This window comes from Aythya ferina (genome assembly GCF_964211825.1).
Source record: "Aythya ferina genome assembly, chromosome: 20".
Taxonomy (NCBI): Eukaryota; Metazoa; Chordata; class Aves; order Anseriformes; family Anatidae; genus Aythya; species Aythya ferina.
The window spans coordinates 10,183,556-10,199,915 of NC_140318.1; the positions used below are offsets into that span (position 1 = coordinate 10,183,556).

Below are 16,360 nucleotides of genomic sequence, written 5' to 3' on the forward strand. Positions count from 1 at the left end.
CTTTTCCTCTTTATTAAGAAATTATCTGAGATGATACTTATTCAAGAGGTGTAGTTTTGTGGGATTTTTCTTTAGAAAAACAAGCTCCGAGCAACATGTACTTACTTAAAATCCTTTCAGCCTCAGAGCAGATTCAAACTCTTGTGGCTCCTCTGTTCAATTAACATTTTAAACAAGCTTACTTATTTTTTCAGGTTTGTAAGTAATAAAAGAATTCAAGATTTAGCGTAAAATTTTATGTTGAATAAAATCACCTGTGATCAGCAGAGCAACCTCATAAGATTATTTCTTTAGTTAGAAAAAACAAGTTTAATATCAAGATCACCCACCACAGCTGCAGGAATCAACCAACACTAAGTCACCAACATAACATTAATGAACATTTTGAATAAATAAATAGCAGTATTAATTATTTTCCTAATCTTTTTCAAATCTGACCCTAAATAAGAGAAGGAAGTATTGTAATTTGTATATATGTGAGTAGGTATATCTACTACCCAAGGCTCCTTTTCAGCTTCCTTCACCAGAATCATCATTTATCCATCACAACATGAACACGGCTACAACATTTGTTCCACTGTAAGAAAGAATCGGTAATCTCCTTCCCACCTCTTTTCAAATTCAAGTCAACACGATATATTTTGCTTGAAACAAATAGTACATGTGTCAGTCCTCTGGTCCTTCTCTCCTAGCATGCATTCTTCCTCCCAAGTGACAAGCGTCTGAACAAGTTCTTCCCTTCACTGGTGTTGGGTTTACTTTGCCTTTTAATTTTTAATTCACCCATGTACTTCCTCTCTCCCTCAAACAATCCTCTGGTTTTCTCAGAGTTCACCGAAGGCTGCAGCCTGCCATCTCTTCTGTGCTATCTAGACTGGCTATTCTTTCCTCTGCTTATTATTTAATGCTGTAAACTCAGCAAACCCACAGCAGTGTTCTCTCTGCTTTGAAATCAGTCTCTTTGAAACCAGTTTGCCCAATTTCAGCAGTTATGCTAAAACATTAAATGTTCTGTTCATTGCTCACCTGTCTCTAAGGTCTACCCTTTGCCTCCTCATTTACAGCAAATAACATCTCTTCTCTCTTCCACCTCCATCACATCCTCAAAAATCTGTCCGCACGTCATTGTCTTTACTTCCATTTCCTTCAAGAGCTGCATGAAGCAATGCTTTAAGTACTATTAACAATTTGCATCAAGGAGCAGATGTAAATTGAGTGTTATACACTCTGTGGTTCTTGTAACTGATCACAAGTTTTACCATAGGTGGCTGTCCCTCCTTTGCTAACGCAGTTCTGTTGTTCCTATCGGGAAGGAGGGAAGGAAAATGAAACCTATAAATAGACCTACGCTCTTTTTACCATTTCTTTCAGTTAATTCTGACAGGTTTTCCTCATCTTCTCCTAATTCAGTATTAAAAAGCGACAAAAACGTCACGTACAATGCCCATGATTCACAACCCGAGTTTACAAGTTCCTTACAAAGAAAAAGTGTTAAAAATCCTTTAAAACAAGGGGAGAAAGCAATTTATATTCTCATGACCTCTTTTGACTTTATTTTCAACACTCATTCCTGACAGTTCTTCTTACAGCTCTCCAAATTACACAGATGGAAAGTAAAAACCAGCAAGCAGCATCATCTTCTGCAGGTTGGTCTAATTACTCCAAAATTCCTTTTTGTGCTACATCCAACAAACCACTTTGAATATTTGCCAAAGTGTGTGGATAGTGCCAATGGAAGACGCACAGCTATTCCCCACACTTAGCCTTGAGCATCTCAGAGATGGCAAGAAGGACTTGACCAACACCGGGGCTGTTTTACGTTAGTCCATCCGCTGGCCCAATAGAAGATATCGCTTCTCCAAACAAATTCAGCCTCATTCTAACGGGTTATTGTGAACTTCTCCAATAATCAAACAGCAAGATACAAATCATTTCAAAATACAATTTCTTGCCTATATTATTTTTCCACGTGAGTTCCTAAATCTGCCCAGCAGGCTAGTACACCGGTGCAGCCTGAATTAGTGACGCAAGTCCACAGGATGGTGTTCACATTCACCAGCCCATTCTCCCAGACCTTCCACCAGCAGCAGATTTACACCCTTGTGGCTCTTCTGCACATTCCCTTCCCCTCCATGTTTATAATATACTGCTTGCAGTTTCTCCTCCTTCATAGCTACTATCCAACCCCAGAATATTTTATTCTCTTATATATCATACTTCTTCCTCTCATAGCTATCTTTTCCTCGCTACGAGCTCATAAAAAGCTGCATTTATCTCAGCCCAGGATGAGCACCACCCCTGCACTGCCACCCTCCGGGCACAACGCAGCAGGAGCCAGCAGCAGCCACAGAAACGTGAGGCTCAGGTCTAACATGACCCTGGCAAGGTTAGGAGCCCAAAAATTAAGTTAAGCAACTTAAAATCTTCATCGTCCAAATCCCCATTCATGAACTCCCCAATCACTGCCTGCCCGTGAGCCTGGTAAGCTTTAAAGTTTTCATGCCCACTCAAGACACTTTGGTGGGGGGTGGCAGCCCACGAACAAGCACACTCTTACAGAACAGAAGCTGGGGAGAAGGGACAGGACAAATCCACACGTGTTTTGATGAAAGCAGCACTGCACCTAACAAAACAAGGGCAAGAACTCTGGTAACAGCCAAAATAAGTTATGAGGTGTTTTCTTCTCTTCACGATGCCTGTAACCTCATCACCAGAGGAGGAAACGGGCCGTTCTGGGCAGTGGTGCAGCACTGCAGCCAGATGCTTCCCAGCACAGTCCCTGGGGACTCCCAGCTGACAGCTCCCATGTGCCAAACCTGCACCTCTCCCTGCTCACACAGCGCCCACCACGTGCCCTGACCGCACCTGGCAAAAGGAACAGCAGCACCTGAAGAAACGGGAGGGCTGCCACAAGACACCAGGAGGCAAGGCACAGGGACAAACAGAACACTCAAGGAAGTGCAGATGCACTGGTGGAGGCCTAAGAAGAAATATCAACACTGACACCTGCTGATAGTTTCAGATGCTCAAGGAACAGGGAAAAAACAAGCCAGATGCACAGGTACCAGCAGCACACTCCCATCTCCAAATCCAGCCCAAAGCAGCAGAGCAGTGCAGGCAGACAAAAGCCACGCACACGAAGGTTGTCACAGCAGTACTTCTGCCAGGCTAGGCCAGGAGATGAAGCTGCTGCAACTGAAGAGGATGATGCAACATAATAAATGTTACATGAAGGGCAACCAAACCCTACGTGGAACTTTTTTTTTTTTTTCTGGTTTAAACTAGCTGTTCTCAGGCCCTGCCTGAGCTTATTTGCACGTGAAGCAGCAAACACATGATGTTCATCTCAAACATGTTTCTTCTAGCCATCAGTTAGGAAGGATCTAAAACATTAACTTGCTTGTATCTGAAAAGGACAAAGGAGGAGACACTGCTGGAAGCAATGAATGAGTGGGAAAAGCAACCAGACAAGCTGCAAATCGATGCTATTTGTGGGAGCAGTGCCAGCGGATGAATGCAGTACACCATGTACTCTTGAAAGTTGTTCTAACAACCACCTTCTGCAATCCTTTGTGTGCCAAGTTAACCCCATGACTGAGGACATTCAGCACTTTCGCTGTGCAGAAAAAAGGAATCCAACCCCCTCTCTCCTATTTCTATGCATATAAATAAGATTTATATACACATATATACACAAGACATATGCACACACTTACAGACACACATACATGCAAAAATCAAGACTGAGCTTCCTACCTTTTGTAATTAAGGCAGTGGAAGTCAGGTTCTCCTGAGAGGACTGAGCCTGCATTTTGTACCAGTGCAATGCCAGTCCTGTTGCAGCAGCGAATGTAATGAAGGGACAGAAAAGGGAAAGGACAGACCTAACAGACCTAGCTAGTGTATTTATGTTTCACTCCTATTTACATGTGGCTGTAGAAAAGATGGGAAGTTGCATGCACATTTCGCTCCCCTAACGTAATATGATAGTCAAAACAAAAGAAAAACAAACAAGCAGAAAACCTCACAAATACACCAAATGCTACCTGGAGCACCCACCAAAAAAGAAAAATCCATAAAATTTATTGAAGCTGTTTGAAGAGCAATACCACTGGCAGGCACACTCCTGTTACGATGAAATGGTGCTTGAATTTCAATGATGGAAGAAGGGATAACAGAACATGGTGACCTGCTCAAATGCTTTCCTACAGGGGACAGATCTGATTGCCTTTGACTCAGCTTGACATACATCACAGGCTGGAACAACCCCAGCTGGAACTTTAGCAACATCCTTCCCCATTCTTCACTGCTGACTCTTCCTCCATGAATACTTTTTTTCACCTCTGCTGGACTCTGCGTCTCACTATTTGCAGGCCTCCAAGCATTTTCATGATAAAAGAGATCACAGTTCTCTTCTATTTAATGTTGCTTGCCAAAAAGAAAAAAAGAAAAAAAAAAAACTTTTGCTAATAACTTACTCATACATTTTGCAAAGGTTAAAGAGACAAGGTATTAACTCTCACCATTCACAAGCCAGTATAGTTTGATGCAACATTGCTCAAAATGGGAAGAAGAGAGCAGAAGACAAGTGAAATGTGGGATGGTCCTGAAGTGGGGATCAGAAGTTGTACCAAAAGTTAACTGATACATGGACAATAGCAATGATATTATCAAAACGAAGCTTAGCTGGAAGCAGAAGGGAGACAAATTAGCTTAAGGAATGACAGTTTGATGAATGAAGTCACCTACTTGAAATCCAGCAGGTCACCACATCTATCACTGTCTGTCAAAGATCCTTATATTCTCTAAAGAGCATTTGGCTAGGGAGATAAAGCTCTCTGCAGTTTTATCTGTGGCACCTACAAAACCAAATTATCTACCCACATAGTATTAATGTCAGATAAATTAACACCAGTTATATGTTACTTCAGTTATGAACAGTCTCCTACCTTCATCAGCTGTTAGAACTTGAGACAAATCAAGACATAAAATAAATTGTTGTAATTAAGAGAACAAATTGTGGTAGATAAGAAAATCTGAACAATATACTCACAGCTCACACCAAGTGAGGAAGCCCCCAGAAAGCCAAGGTTCAGAAAACTCAAAGCAGTGACTTCATTCCAGCAAGAACGCCCCCAAAACAGGTTTAGAAATCAGGACACTGAGCTTCTAATTTCAGTCTGACACTAATTCAGCTGTGCAAATATGAACTCATTTCTCAAGTCTTCCCATATCTCACTTCTCTGCTGGTAAATACCATTATTTTTTTCCTTACAATTTCACACCTAAGATGCTAAGCAAGTAATAATTTTTAGTAACATATTACCAAGACAGGCGGTGGAAGAGATGGAAGAGAACACCTCCTTCCACAACCACATGTTCCAGCTCAATACTAAGGTAACTTCTTGGACCTCATCCGCCTCCAATTTCCATAGATACAGCCTGTGCAGAGTACCTGAGGTGCACTAACCTGAATTCACCTAAGATTACCTAAGATTATTACTAACTTAAAGCTTTGGGAATGAATTCATGGCCTGAAAAAAAGTTACATGCAACTAATGGGCAAAATAAAAAAAGAATCCACACTCTTCAAAATTACGAAACAAAATGGCCTTAACAGAGCAGAATTTGCCCAGTGTTAGTGCTGCTGTTGAGGGCACAACGATACTCAGCTAGCTTTGGCACTGTCAAAAGCAGGCAGTGTATGATAACATTAATACCGATAAAGAACAAAAGCCTGACAAGTGTAATCCTGATACCGGTGTTTCCTTTGAGGATTAGTATGCAATTAAAGATTTCTAGCAGTGTTACATTTCAAAAGGACAATGCTCCAAACCCCTGAGGAAATCATAAGCCATTTACAGATTATTCTTTCAACTTTTTACAGAAAATAGCCATGCACATTTAACTATATTAACATTAATGAGACAAAGAGCTTAACATTTGAAAACACTTATAATAGCCATTATTTCTAAAACCAAGTGTGATTTCCTGCAGAGCAGAACTGGTATGCTGCAGCACTGGCAGACGAGCACTCTGTAATTTAGCACTTGTGCTGCCCTGCACTGAAAATGGTAAGGCAAAAATATCCTCCTGCACTGGTTTTGCTACATGCAAAAAAAAATTGGTATAATCCTACTACTAAGGAAGGGCATCCTGGTTGTTAGAAAGAGGCAGAAAGAAGCTTGAAGTAACCAAAACATCACTGCTACTGTCCCAGCAGGACATTCTCCAAAAGCCAATTGGTTTTCTAGTAAGATACTGAAGACAGCAGTTTTCTGAGGCAGGTGGCCACGGATAAGTCTAGCTATGACATATGCAACAGACCAGCTTTTAAAAATATTATAAGCTCAACAGCTGTCATCAACATCCCTAAGAACTGTCTGGAGTTCTGACTTCTTAGAAACACCACAGCCTTTCCACTTAAGCCGCAGTGCTGACTCACATAAAAAGCTAATTACATCGAAGGTTCTGTCTCCATCCAGGTATCTGAGGGGAGAGGGAAATACAAATAACTTTTCTTTGGCAGGAGATTATTCTGCAAGAGTTCTACTTCCCCCCGCCCCCCCCTTAATTTCTTCTGGAGAACACCTGGACACTGTAGAAAAAAAAAACAACCTAGAGGAGGTACCTTTCATTTTACCCTTTAGCTCAAACAGCAATTTAATGAAGTCACAATTACGTAACAGCCTGATAAAGCTTCAACATTTTTCCACATGCAAATCTGTGGGAAATGGCACCAACAAATTACAAAGATTCTCCCCTAAACAGGTCAAACCAGCGTCTCTAGACAACTGCACTATCATCAACTGTATTTCATACATGAGGGAATTATTGGCTAGATCCATCATTGTCCTCTGACAGTTACATGCAAGGCCTTCCAAGGAGTTTTGACGTCACCTAATACAGCAGCTGGAACTGCCCATCGGTATGATCATTAGCAGCAAGCATCTGGCATCGTCCCTCTTACAAGGCTCACGAGGAATAGCGAACGTTTCCCACACGTAACTACTCTGGTCAACTCCAAGTAACAACATGAGGAAAGCAAACTTTGCAGTATCTTATCTGTTCTTCTCCCCCTGAACTGACAGACCTCAGGAACAGATGCCATTGAGTCAGTATAAGGAAAAAAACAGTTCGAGCTACACGCTAATCCTTGGGAGTGCCTGCACATGCTTGAAAAATTAACATCTTGCCTGAAATCCTGCATTTTTCCAGACTTTTCCTATGAAAGAAATGGCAGATACTCATCTCTTATGCATATGACACATACCATTTTAAAGTTCTGAGATAAAGGAATAAACAAAAATACATCAATTACATGACTGTTGTATCAAGTTAGTGTCCGCAGTTCAGAATGACACAGTGGTATTGGAGAAACTTCAGGGAAGAATACACCACAGGTTGACCAAACTATCAATTACTAATACCAGCTACTAATTTAATTCCTGCGAGCACCTAGAACCCTCCAGTTACTTTATTTTCTGGAAAAACAAAGAAAAAAAAATAAACACTTAGAAGGCTTTTAAAGGTTTATAACAGATCTTGCAGAACGGGATAAACAAATCCTTTTAAAAGGAAAAATGTCATTTTACTAATGCCCTCTGCAAAGAACGACTACATTAATCTTGGCAATCTTTACAAATCCTCCCCCATGTTTTTCAAAAGACAGACAGAGCATCGAGATTCGTTCAACAAATGGCAGCATGAGTCAGTGGGCCTGGGAGCTGTGGGTAGGAAGGAGTAGATGACGTCCACAGAGTCACAAAAGTCTTCAAATGATTCATGTCATAGCATGGATCCAGAAAAGTGACTTTAGTTCAGATATAAACCGAACGGGTATTTCTGTATCCGTGCCCAGGAACTCACCCACAAGCACAGCACTGTCACAGCAAGCACATACCAGTCCATCCACTGCATCAACCTCTCTCCTCACCAGATAAACAGTTGAGCCAGCATGAAGTGTGATGCCAAAGAAGGCACCACTGCTTATACAGATAGGGAGAATTTCAACCACATGCTCCACTGTCACCCAAAACTGCTTTCAGAAAGTAGAACAGCTCGGTTATCTTAACCTGGGAGCTCTGCAAAACTCTAGAAGCTTGACAGTGTGGCTGCTGATTGCAACTGGTGAACAAGAGCAGGAAAATACCTGTATGTGTTAAAACTGCCAAAGCCTTATTCACACACTGAGACCTCACACCAGCACAATTAGTCACAAAAGTCACACATCCTTTATTCCTATCAAACTATATCATTTTTACCTCTAATGAGGTATCCTAAAGAGATGCCCAAAAAGAAAAAAAAATTTCAGGCATGACTAGCAGCAAAAATAGACCTGTTTCTCCAAACACAGCCCTAAACCAGAAGTAGCACATATTAAAAAGGCCCAAAGACTTTGCCCTTTTTAGATGAAAATTTCTTGCTTTTCTCAAACAAAATAGCTGGGATATTAGGTCAGCTGCCAGTCTCCAAGTCCCTGCACTGCAAATATTTTACAATGCAGGTACAGGCCAAGCCTGCAACCCACCTGCCATCAGGAACAACCAGGTCTCACATGCTGAAGTACTCCTGCCCCAGCCACAGAAGACAGAGTTCTCCATTAGATGTTACACTGATCAAGCAGAAGAAGTAAGGAAGCAGAAGACAGGAACTTCTACACTAGGCACACTTGAGTTCTGGATCAGAAATACCACCTTTTGCAATCAACATAATCTTGAATCAGTTCTCTAGAGGAAAAAGAGCTCTGCAGTCCATTCTCTCCCTCTTGGTCTCTATAAACAACAATTTCTTTATCTACTACTAATACAAACTCATGTTTTCTTTATGCAGAGGTATACCAATTCTGGCTATAAACAGATACCAGTAAATGTTTACTCTTCAACTCAGAAAACAGAAGAGGGCCTGAACAGATCTCAGTATTTCAGAAGCCTTCTAGTACAAAAATTAAGCAAGTCATGCACACTTATGATACAGGATTCCTGTTTCAATTGTTCAATTAGATCTGAGAAACAAACAAACCAAACATTGAAGAGACGTTAAACGTGGATAAATAGTACAGCTTTGAAGTAAAAAGTTGCACTAACACCTTTTAAGTAACTGCAGTCTCTGACCAGCCTGATGCAGACCTGAAGTTAGCTCTGCTAACGTGAAGGTTAGACTTGACACCAGTAGGAGCCCCAGACCCAAGTCTTTCTATGATACTGCATTTCATATGACTATTCGGTGTACATTCCTTCAATTCTTCCTGAACTATTTTAGCAGTTGCACTTATCTCAGCACAGAAACAAGTGTAACCCACATTAAAAAAAAAAAAAAAAAAAAAGTGGTGTGATGGGCTTTTTGGCTCATCTCTGAGGGAGTTTTTTTTTTTTTTTTTGTCTTTAAATCAAGTCTAATAATCCCATTCATGTATTATCATACGAGATTCCAGGTAGAAGTGATTTTCCATCTTTACAATGTGTTAAAAGTCTTAACTAAGATTAACACCTGACCAGAGCAAGAATGTTTGTTTTGTGTAGGGCCAATACCAATACCAAATTCTCATCTGAACTGTTCATTTTTGAAACTGATGCTTACCACTCCAATTAAGTCTCCTCGGCCGTATTCACCAGTCAGGTGCTTTTTTCCATCATCCATCCGTATGACAGAGCGGAGTCGACCATTCAACACAATGTAGGTGCAGTCTGACTTGTCACCCTGCCTACAGAAAGAACAGCCAAGGACAAGCATTCATTAATTTCTTCGCTCAGCAGATGCATCTGAAGTCTTTTAATAAATTGATCAATTTTCTTTAACAGGCTTAGAGGCCATAGGAAAATGTTTTATTAACAGTTAAACATAAGAAAACAAGAAACTGAACAACCACCTGTTAAAAGGTGACTTGGAAATATGTTTTAATGTTTAAATGTACAGGCTTTGAACAACTGGTAAGCATTGGGTCTGGACACAGATGCCCAGCACACGAGTGATCTCTGGAGAAGTCAGGCTCAGTACTGCTTACAGCAGGGGCTTGTTGTCACTGCAAGGCTGATGTGGCTGCATGGAGAGATTCTGCAGGTCAAAGAGGGAAAAAACGCCCTAAGTGACTCGGGATTTAGATTGATTTTAGTGCACTCATGTTAGTTATTTGGGAAGTTTTTGCCACATCATGTTTGCATGATTAAGAATGCTATTTGGTAAGCAAATTTCCACCGTAACATCACATGCTGGCCAAGTACAATACTTCTGGTAGTGGAGTTTAAACTAAACTTCCAAAAGCTTTTAACAAGATGTTGACAACTACATTTGTTTTGATACACATAGTAATCAAAAGTTTCTATTAGCATTAGTGCTGCAGAAATAGTCATATAAATTACAATCATGGTACACACACTACGTTAGACTTATTCTCCCACCAATGCAACCATATAATGTCTCAATTACATTCTAGTACAAAATCCATACAATTAAGCTTTCCCAAGGATAACTGCTACCCCTTAAACATAAAGTGTAATTTGTATTTTCAATCTACTATTGAATAATCCTATCCAAATTACTTTTCAGTTCTGTTGTTTTAGAAAGGCCAAAAAACTTCATGAACAAAAAGATATTCACGCCCTTAAAATGCAGAAACTACCACCAAACATACAATTGTCTACACCTTAATCTATTATGTCACTTTAAAAGCTTGCCAAGACAACACAAAATACGAAGAATAGTATGAAAGGATTTTAATAACCACTGGAGACAAGTGACTAAAGCAGTGTTGAAGGGTACTCCAGAAGAAAAAAAATAAAAATCTCAAAATAGGCAAACATAAACCTGATAGAATTGATAAATTTATTCCAAAAAGTTTTTATTCCATATGTTACCAAGGGAGCACAGATCCTTAACACTGAAAACTTGAATACTGAACCAACAACACAGAACTTTGTCTACATCTTACCTGTAAACAGCTCGCCCAGCCTCAACTTCCATCCAATCCAGGGCAAAGTCAATTTGCCTCACGAATGAGGACATTCTCTTTACAACTGTGTGAGCCACACCAAGCACAACACTCGGCTGCTCCCGCATTATCCTAGAAAACAAGAAGTGTTATTTAGGTACTTCCCCAAAGCAGGAACAGGTACAGACTGGTAAACAAGCCCATGCAGTGGGATGGATGAGAGCCATGCTAGCTCTTGTTTATGAACCACTCTCCAAAATCACCATTCACCCAGGTCTCTCATGACTCAGAAAAACATTTGTACTGCCCAGAAGACTGTCCCTCCCTGCCATTCTACACCTCTCACTCCCACACATGCTCACAAGATTTTATTTCAGATCAGAACCGTATTGTATCTAACACTTAATACTCTTTAAAAAAAAAAAAAAAAAAGACATGCTCAGAAGTTCAAATAATTCCTTTTCCCTGTTGCAAAGACCACAAAGAACAGAAAAGTCTTCTAACAAAGCTTCTGATCTTCATACCATATCTTTTGAGTGATGCTTAAAGGTCTCTAGTATTAAAGAAATCAGATATCTAGCACTTTTTCCACTTTTTCCAAACCAAAGAACTTCAGGAACATTCTGCCAGCAATGACTGCTAACTCTACACCACTAGGCCTGAGGGAAATCTCTGACACCCGATCACTGTCAGCGAATGTCTTATTTCTCATTGTTTTTAGACTAGGAATCACTGTATCCCAGCATCTTGTGAGTAAGCACTCCAATTCTTACTGAAGTATTACTCCACAGGAGTGAGCTGATCACACACTTCCCTAGATGGTACACCTGGTACAGCACCTGTTCTGTTCCAGTGAAGCATCAATAGCAACTGAATTCTTGCTGGGCCATGGTGTACCACCTTAAGGCGGGCATTTCACAAGAGGCAGCACAATTCAGAAAGAAACAAGAAGTTAAGTGCATGCAGACCCAGGAGGTGAAGCACACACCGAGGGAGATGACAGAACTATGCTAAAGCCACACATGGGTAGAAACAAAAAAGAATTTGAAGTACACATCTTTTTCTGCATCAATGTTCCCTTTACAATGAAGATAAGAACTGCCATAAGGCAATCTGCTTATGAGACCCCTGCATGTGTAGGAATTCTCAGCTAAGCACAAATCACGCACACATCACATCTAACTTTCTTAGCCTAAAAAGTAGAAAGATGGGGAGAAAAGCATGGAAGGAGCACTGTCAATCTTTGCTGACAATCCTCTTCGGCAATATGGCTGTGGCTCACTCTAACTTGGCAGAATTCAGAGAAAACCTGAAGAGTCATACATCATCCCAGAATGTGATATTAAAAGCAGACTTTCCAGGAGCTCCTTATAGCCTGGATGAAATACAGAAACTGCTCTGAAGTTTTGAAAGTGTCATTTCTGTCATTAGTCCTACAGCTGCAACAAGAGACCCTGACAACACGTGGTGTTGTGGGGAGCTTTCACGTCCATCACACGAGACTATTCTATTCTTCCTCACCACGTGTCTCAACTTCTTTTTGGAATAATGAAGCTTGTGATTTCTTCAACTGAAACCCCTGAATCTGAAACAGAAGAGATTTGTAAGAGTATATCCCTACGTGCTGAGTCCATGCTGAGCTCACCACACTCATATCCCTGCATTCATACGTGCTACTAGGCAAGTGAAACTGAGCATCAGCTCTGACATTCAGCACCAGTTAAAGTCCAGCCATCGAAACAGGATTACAAAACCTCAGGGCAGCTTTGCTCTCCTGCCCCTTTTATCTCATCCTGAGGTTTCCACACCCGCTGCTATCTCCAACCCAGGATGTCTACAGACTACCTTGGTTTTGATGAACTATTATTATTGCACTTGTAAGCAACATGTTATCTTACAGGAACTTTACCACACTAATATGACTCGGGGCAAAGGCCAAAGGAGCTGGAAAAGACACCCCAAAATAAACTCTGGGAAACAAAAAACCCTAATTCCTCAACACACACACACAAAACCCCCAGTCCTATTCCCCTTCTAAGCTGCTCTAAAGGAGAAATAAGCCCCCCAAAATCCCCTGAATGCTTTAGCTCATTATTTTTTACTCTAGTTGCTTATTTAGCTCCCAAAGTCTTCACCCACATAGGCTGTCTGGTGAAATCAAGAAGCCATTTACACCTTTCCCTCTCTCAAGATACATATCTTAATACTTAATGCACTCTAAATGTAAACTAGTAAGAGGCTGCTTTTAATTTCAGTCTGGAGCTATTATTTCACTGACTGCTATATAACTTCAAGAGTATTAGCACAGAAGGTAAAAGCCCACCCTCATGCACAAGAAGAGAAAATATATTTTTTTCCTACATTATCAGCGAGGTTTCCTTCCTTTCACTGGGGAATTTTCATTTCTCATCCGTTTGGCACATGACTGGCATGACAAAAATGAAAAGCCAAAGCTCTCTATCACAAAAACCTGTTTCTGAAGGGATCCTCAGAATTCCTAAATAGCAAGCTAACAGCTATGAAAGGGCTAACCTGGTGCCTGGGAAAGACTGAGAACTACAGAGATGTTCTTGTGGATGTGGATGCAATTTGATACTCAGCTTGCCTGGCAATATAAAATCAAAATCAAAGCATTTCAGCTTCTCTGGCAAGCACACATGATTAGACTCTGAACTGTGAAATTTACTTAAGCAGAAAATGTGACAGAGTCCTACTGCCTCGTACTGCAGAACCTGAGCATATTCCCTCAAGAGAGCCTGGTGACAACTTGATTACATTTTTTGTCAGGAGACACCAACAGTTGCAGCGTAGGCACTGCACACTTAGTACATCACTTCAGCAAAATAGAAAAGCATTTAAGGTATATAGTATATAATTAGCTTGTGTCACCCCTATACTTAAACTCTACTTTTGCAGATAGTTATTTAGGCATATTAGCACCACATAAAGGCTCCTGCCCCAAAGTTTCAGTTAAAAGGATTTAATCTGTTGCCCAACATCCAACCTGCAATCCTAAACCCTGGGCTACTTCCATCACTGTGCTCTTCGCCTGATGGCAACTATTGACCACATTCTTTCTGCTTCACCTTCTCATTAACTAATGAGAAAAAAATACACATACAACGTTCTGGGGCACCTCAAAGAAAAAAGTAATATATGTTACAAGAAAGGAAGAGAGAATTGTTGGAACATAATGAGAATAATGGAGGTTCTGGTCAAGTTTCTTCTGGTCACTAAGTAAAATCAAGAAAAAAAAAAAATCAGAGAGAGATTCTGATTAAAAGAGAAAGCCTAAGATTGCAGGACTATGCACAAAGAATTCTGCATGATAAGAGAAAAATAAAACTTCTGATTTTATCAATAAGTTTTTCCTTTCTCGGAGTTTGAAGCAAAAATAAGAGAACATATAGATGAAGTAGTCATGATTTGAAAGATTATCTGTAACATCATTTTAAAATATGGGAACAGGAATTGGAAATGATATAAAGCTTTGGTTTCTGGAAAAGTTTTAATGATTTAATGCTGAAAGATCACAGAGATGGACAAATGCAGTGAATAGGCAAAGGACAGCTTAAATGAGAAAGAGATGGGCTAGGAAACATCCCCCAGATGAAGAAAAGGTGACATGTTGTGTTAGAGATCACTGACCCACAAAGGGTTAATGGAAGCAAAAAGCTTAAGTTGGAATAAACAAGAAACAACTCTAAGAGAAATCTCATGAAAATGAGCTCAGGAACATGACACAGCCAGGACTAGATATTAGAACAGAAGAAGAGAGGGGGGGGGAAAAAGGTAGAAACTGACTGGCTGTCTGAGAACACAAAATTAAATTTAAAGTTGGGAACAAGTGGGAAAACAATAGAAAGAAAGAAGAAAAGTTTAGATGAAATTCATCTGATGCTGCACGGAATGGCACAAGAGGGGAGTATCTATCAGAAATTAGGTCAAAGAGTTGACATCCACTGCACAGGCTTGGAAAAACACACCTAATCAACCAAGCACATCGCTGAGAACAGCAAGTTCAGTTTTATAAACACAGCCTTTTGCCTGAGGTGGAAAAACAAAGTTGCAGGGTAAGAATTGATCAGGAACACAAACAATTCAAATTACTTAGAAAGTAAGAAGTACACAGAAATATACCACATAATAGTTGCCTAGAAAACACAATGTCAACAAGTCCACGTATAACACAAGACTATACAATAGCACATTCAAGAAGGAGTTGAAAAAGGAGTTTAGTAAAGGAAATAGAGGTATTTGATACAAATTATATGTGAACTAGCACTAAATCTTAACAATAGGCTCAGAATCAAGAGTATGAATCATTAATATTGGACAATGAGACTAGCCACAGCCATTTTAGCAGTGGTGAGTGTGTTAGGGTGTTTTTTTAATTAATAAGTGCCTGTATCATCACTTCTTAAGATATAAGTCAACTCATGCATTACTTCCAAAAAGGTACCACCCACCTTGCACAGGGGCATTATTCTTTGACCTGTTCCATCAGGGAGCATTGTAACCTACGGTTACACCAAAGCCTATCACTCACAACACATCCAGCAGCCTGGGCTGATTACTGTGGTCAGAAACAGAACTAATGTGGTTCTCCAGCAAAAAAGGATATTGTGTTTGAGAGAAAATGCCTGACAAAGAAATGCTTAACCCAGCAAAGACGGACTCTGGCCAGATTCTCTTATTTGCATTATGAAATCTATGAATCTTAGGTCATAAATCACACCCCATTGGGTTAAGTGTTCTATAAACCTGGAACAAAGAAGATAATCGCCATTCAATATTAGTATGTTCCCTGCATTACCTCTTACTGAGGATAAAAACCCATCTGACAGATTGGTCAGAGCTCACCTCAGTATTTAAAACCCTCACATACATTATCTGGTTTATAACAGGACGTATTGTAGCAGTGCTGCACCACACATGTATCCAGCACTCACATTTAATCAAAAGGGCCATAAAAGAGATTTAAAAAATAAATAAATAAATGTTTCCACGGCAGAACTCACTCATAGAAATGGGACTTCGAAATAGACAGGAAGCTGCAGTCCCGATTAGCCTTGATGGTGAAAATCAGGGGCTCTCCAGTCAGGACAGCGAGCTGTCCCACAAGTTCTCCTGGATGGGTAATGAACAGGCAGGTGTCCTCCTCGGAGTCTATCTTCCGTTGGTACACGTGAAGCATCCCCGAGACCACAAAGCAAACGTTAACATCCTGGAGAAAACAGAGACAGAGCCCAATAAAATCCCCACAGGTTTTAAAAGCAATTATCGCAATGACAGTATTATCATGACCAATCTGTTTTCCAGAAAGCTCTCTACAGCTTTTAAACAATTAGGCGATAAAATAAGACACAACAGTGAATTATTAAAAGGTTATGAATATTTAAAACTAAGCAGCCACAATATTGAAAAATGTGT

The 16,360-nt window shown here is 40.3% G+C and overlaps 1 protein-coding gene across 3 annotated transcripts in view; it reads right to left on the reverse strand.

Annotated features, from left to right (window-relative positions):
* The window catches only part of PNPLA7 (patatin like domain 7, lysophospholipase), a 127,210-nt gene that overhangs the window by 79,167 nt on the left and 31,683 nt on the right, over positions 1–16,360 (reverse strand). For all 3 annotated transcript variants that reach the window (XM_084494425.1, XM_084494427.1, XM_084494426.1), the window contains 3 exons: positions 15,949–16,154; positions 10,928–11,059; positions 9,580–9,703 (listed from right to left, as the gene is read on the reverse strand). In XM_084494425.1, the coding sequence (XP_084350551.1) occupies positions 9,580–9,703; positions 10,928–11,059; positions 15,949–16,154 (462 nt within the window). The remainder of the gene's footprint in view (positions 1–9,579; positions 9,704–10,927; positions 11,060–15,948; positions 16,155–16,360) is intronic.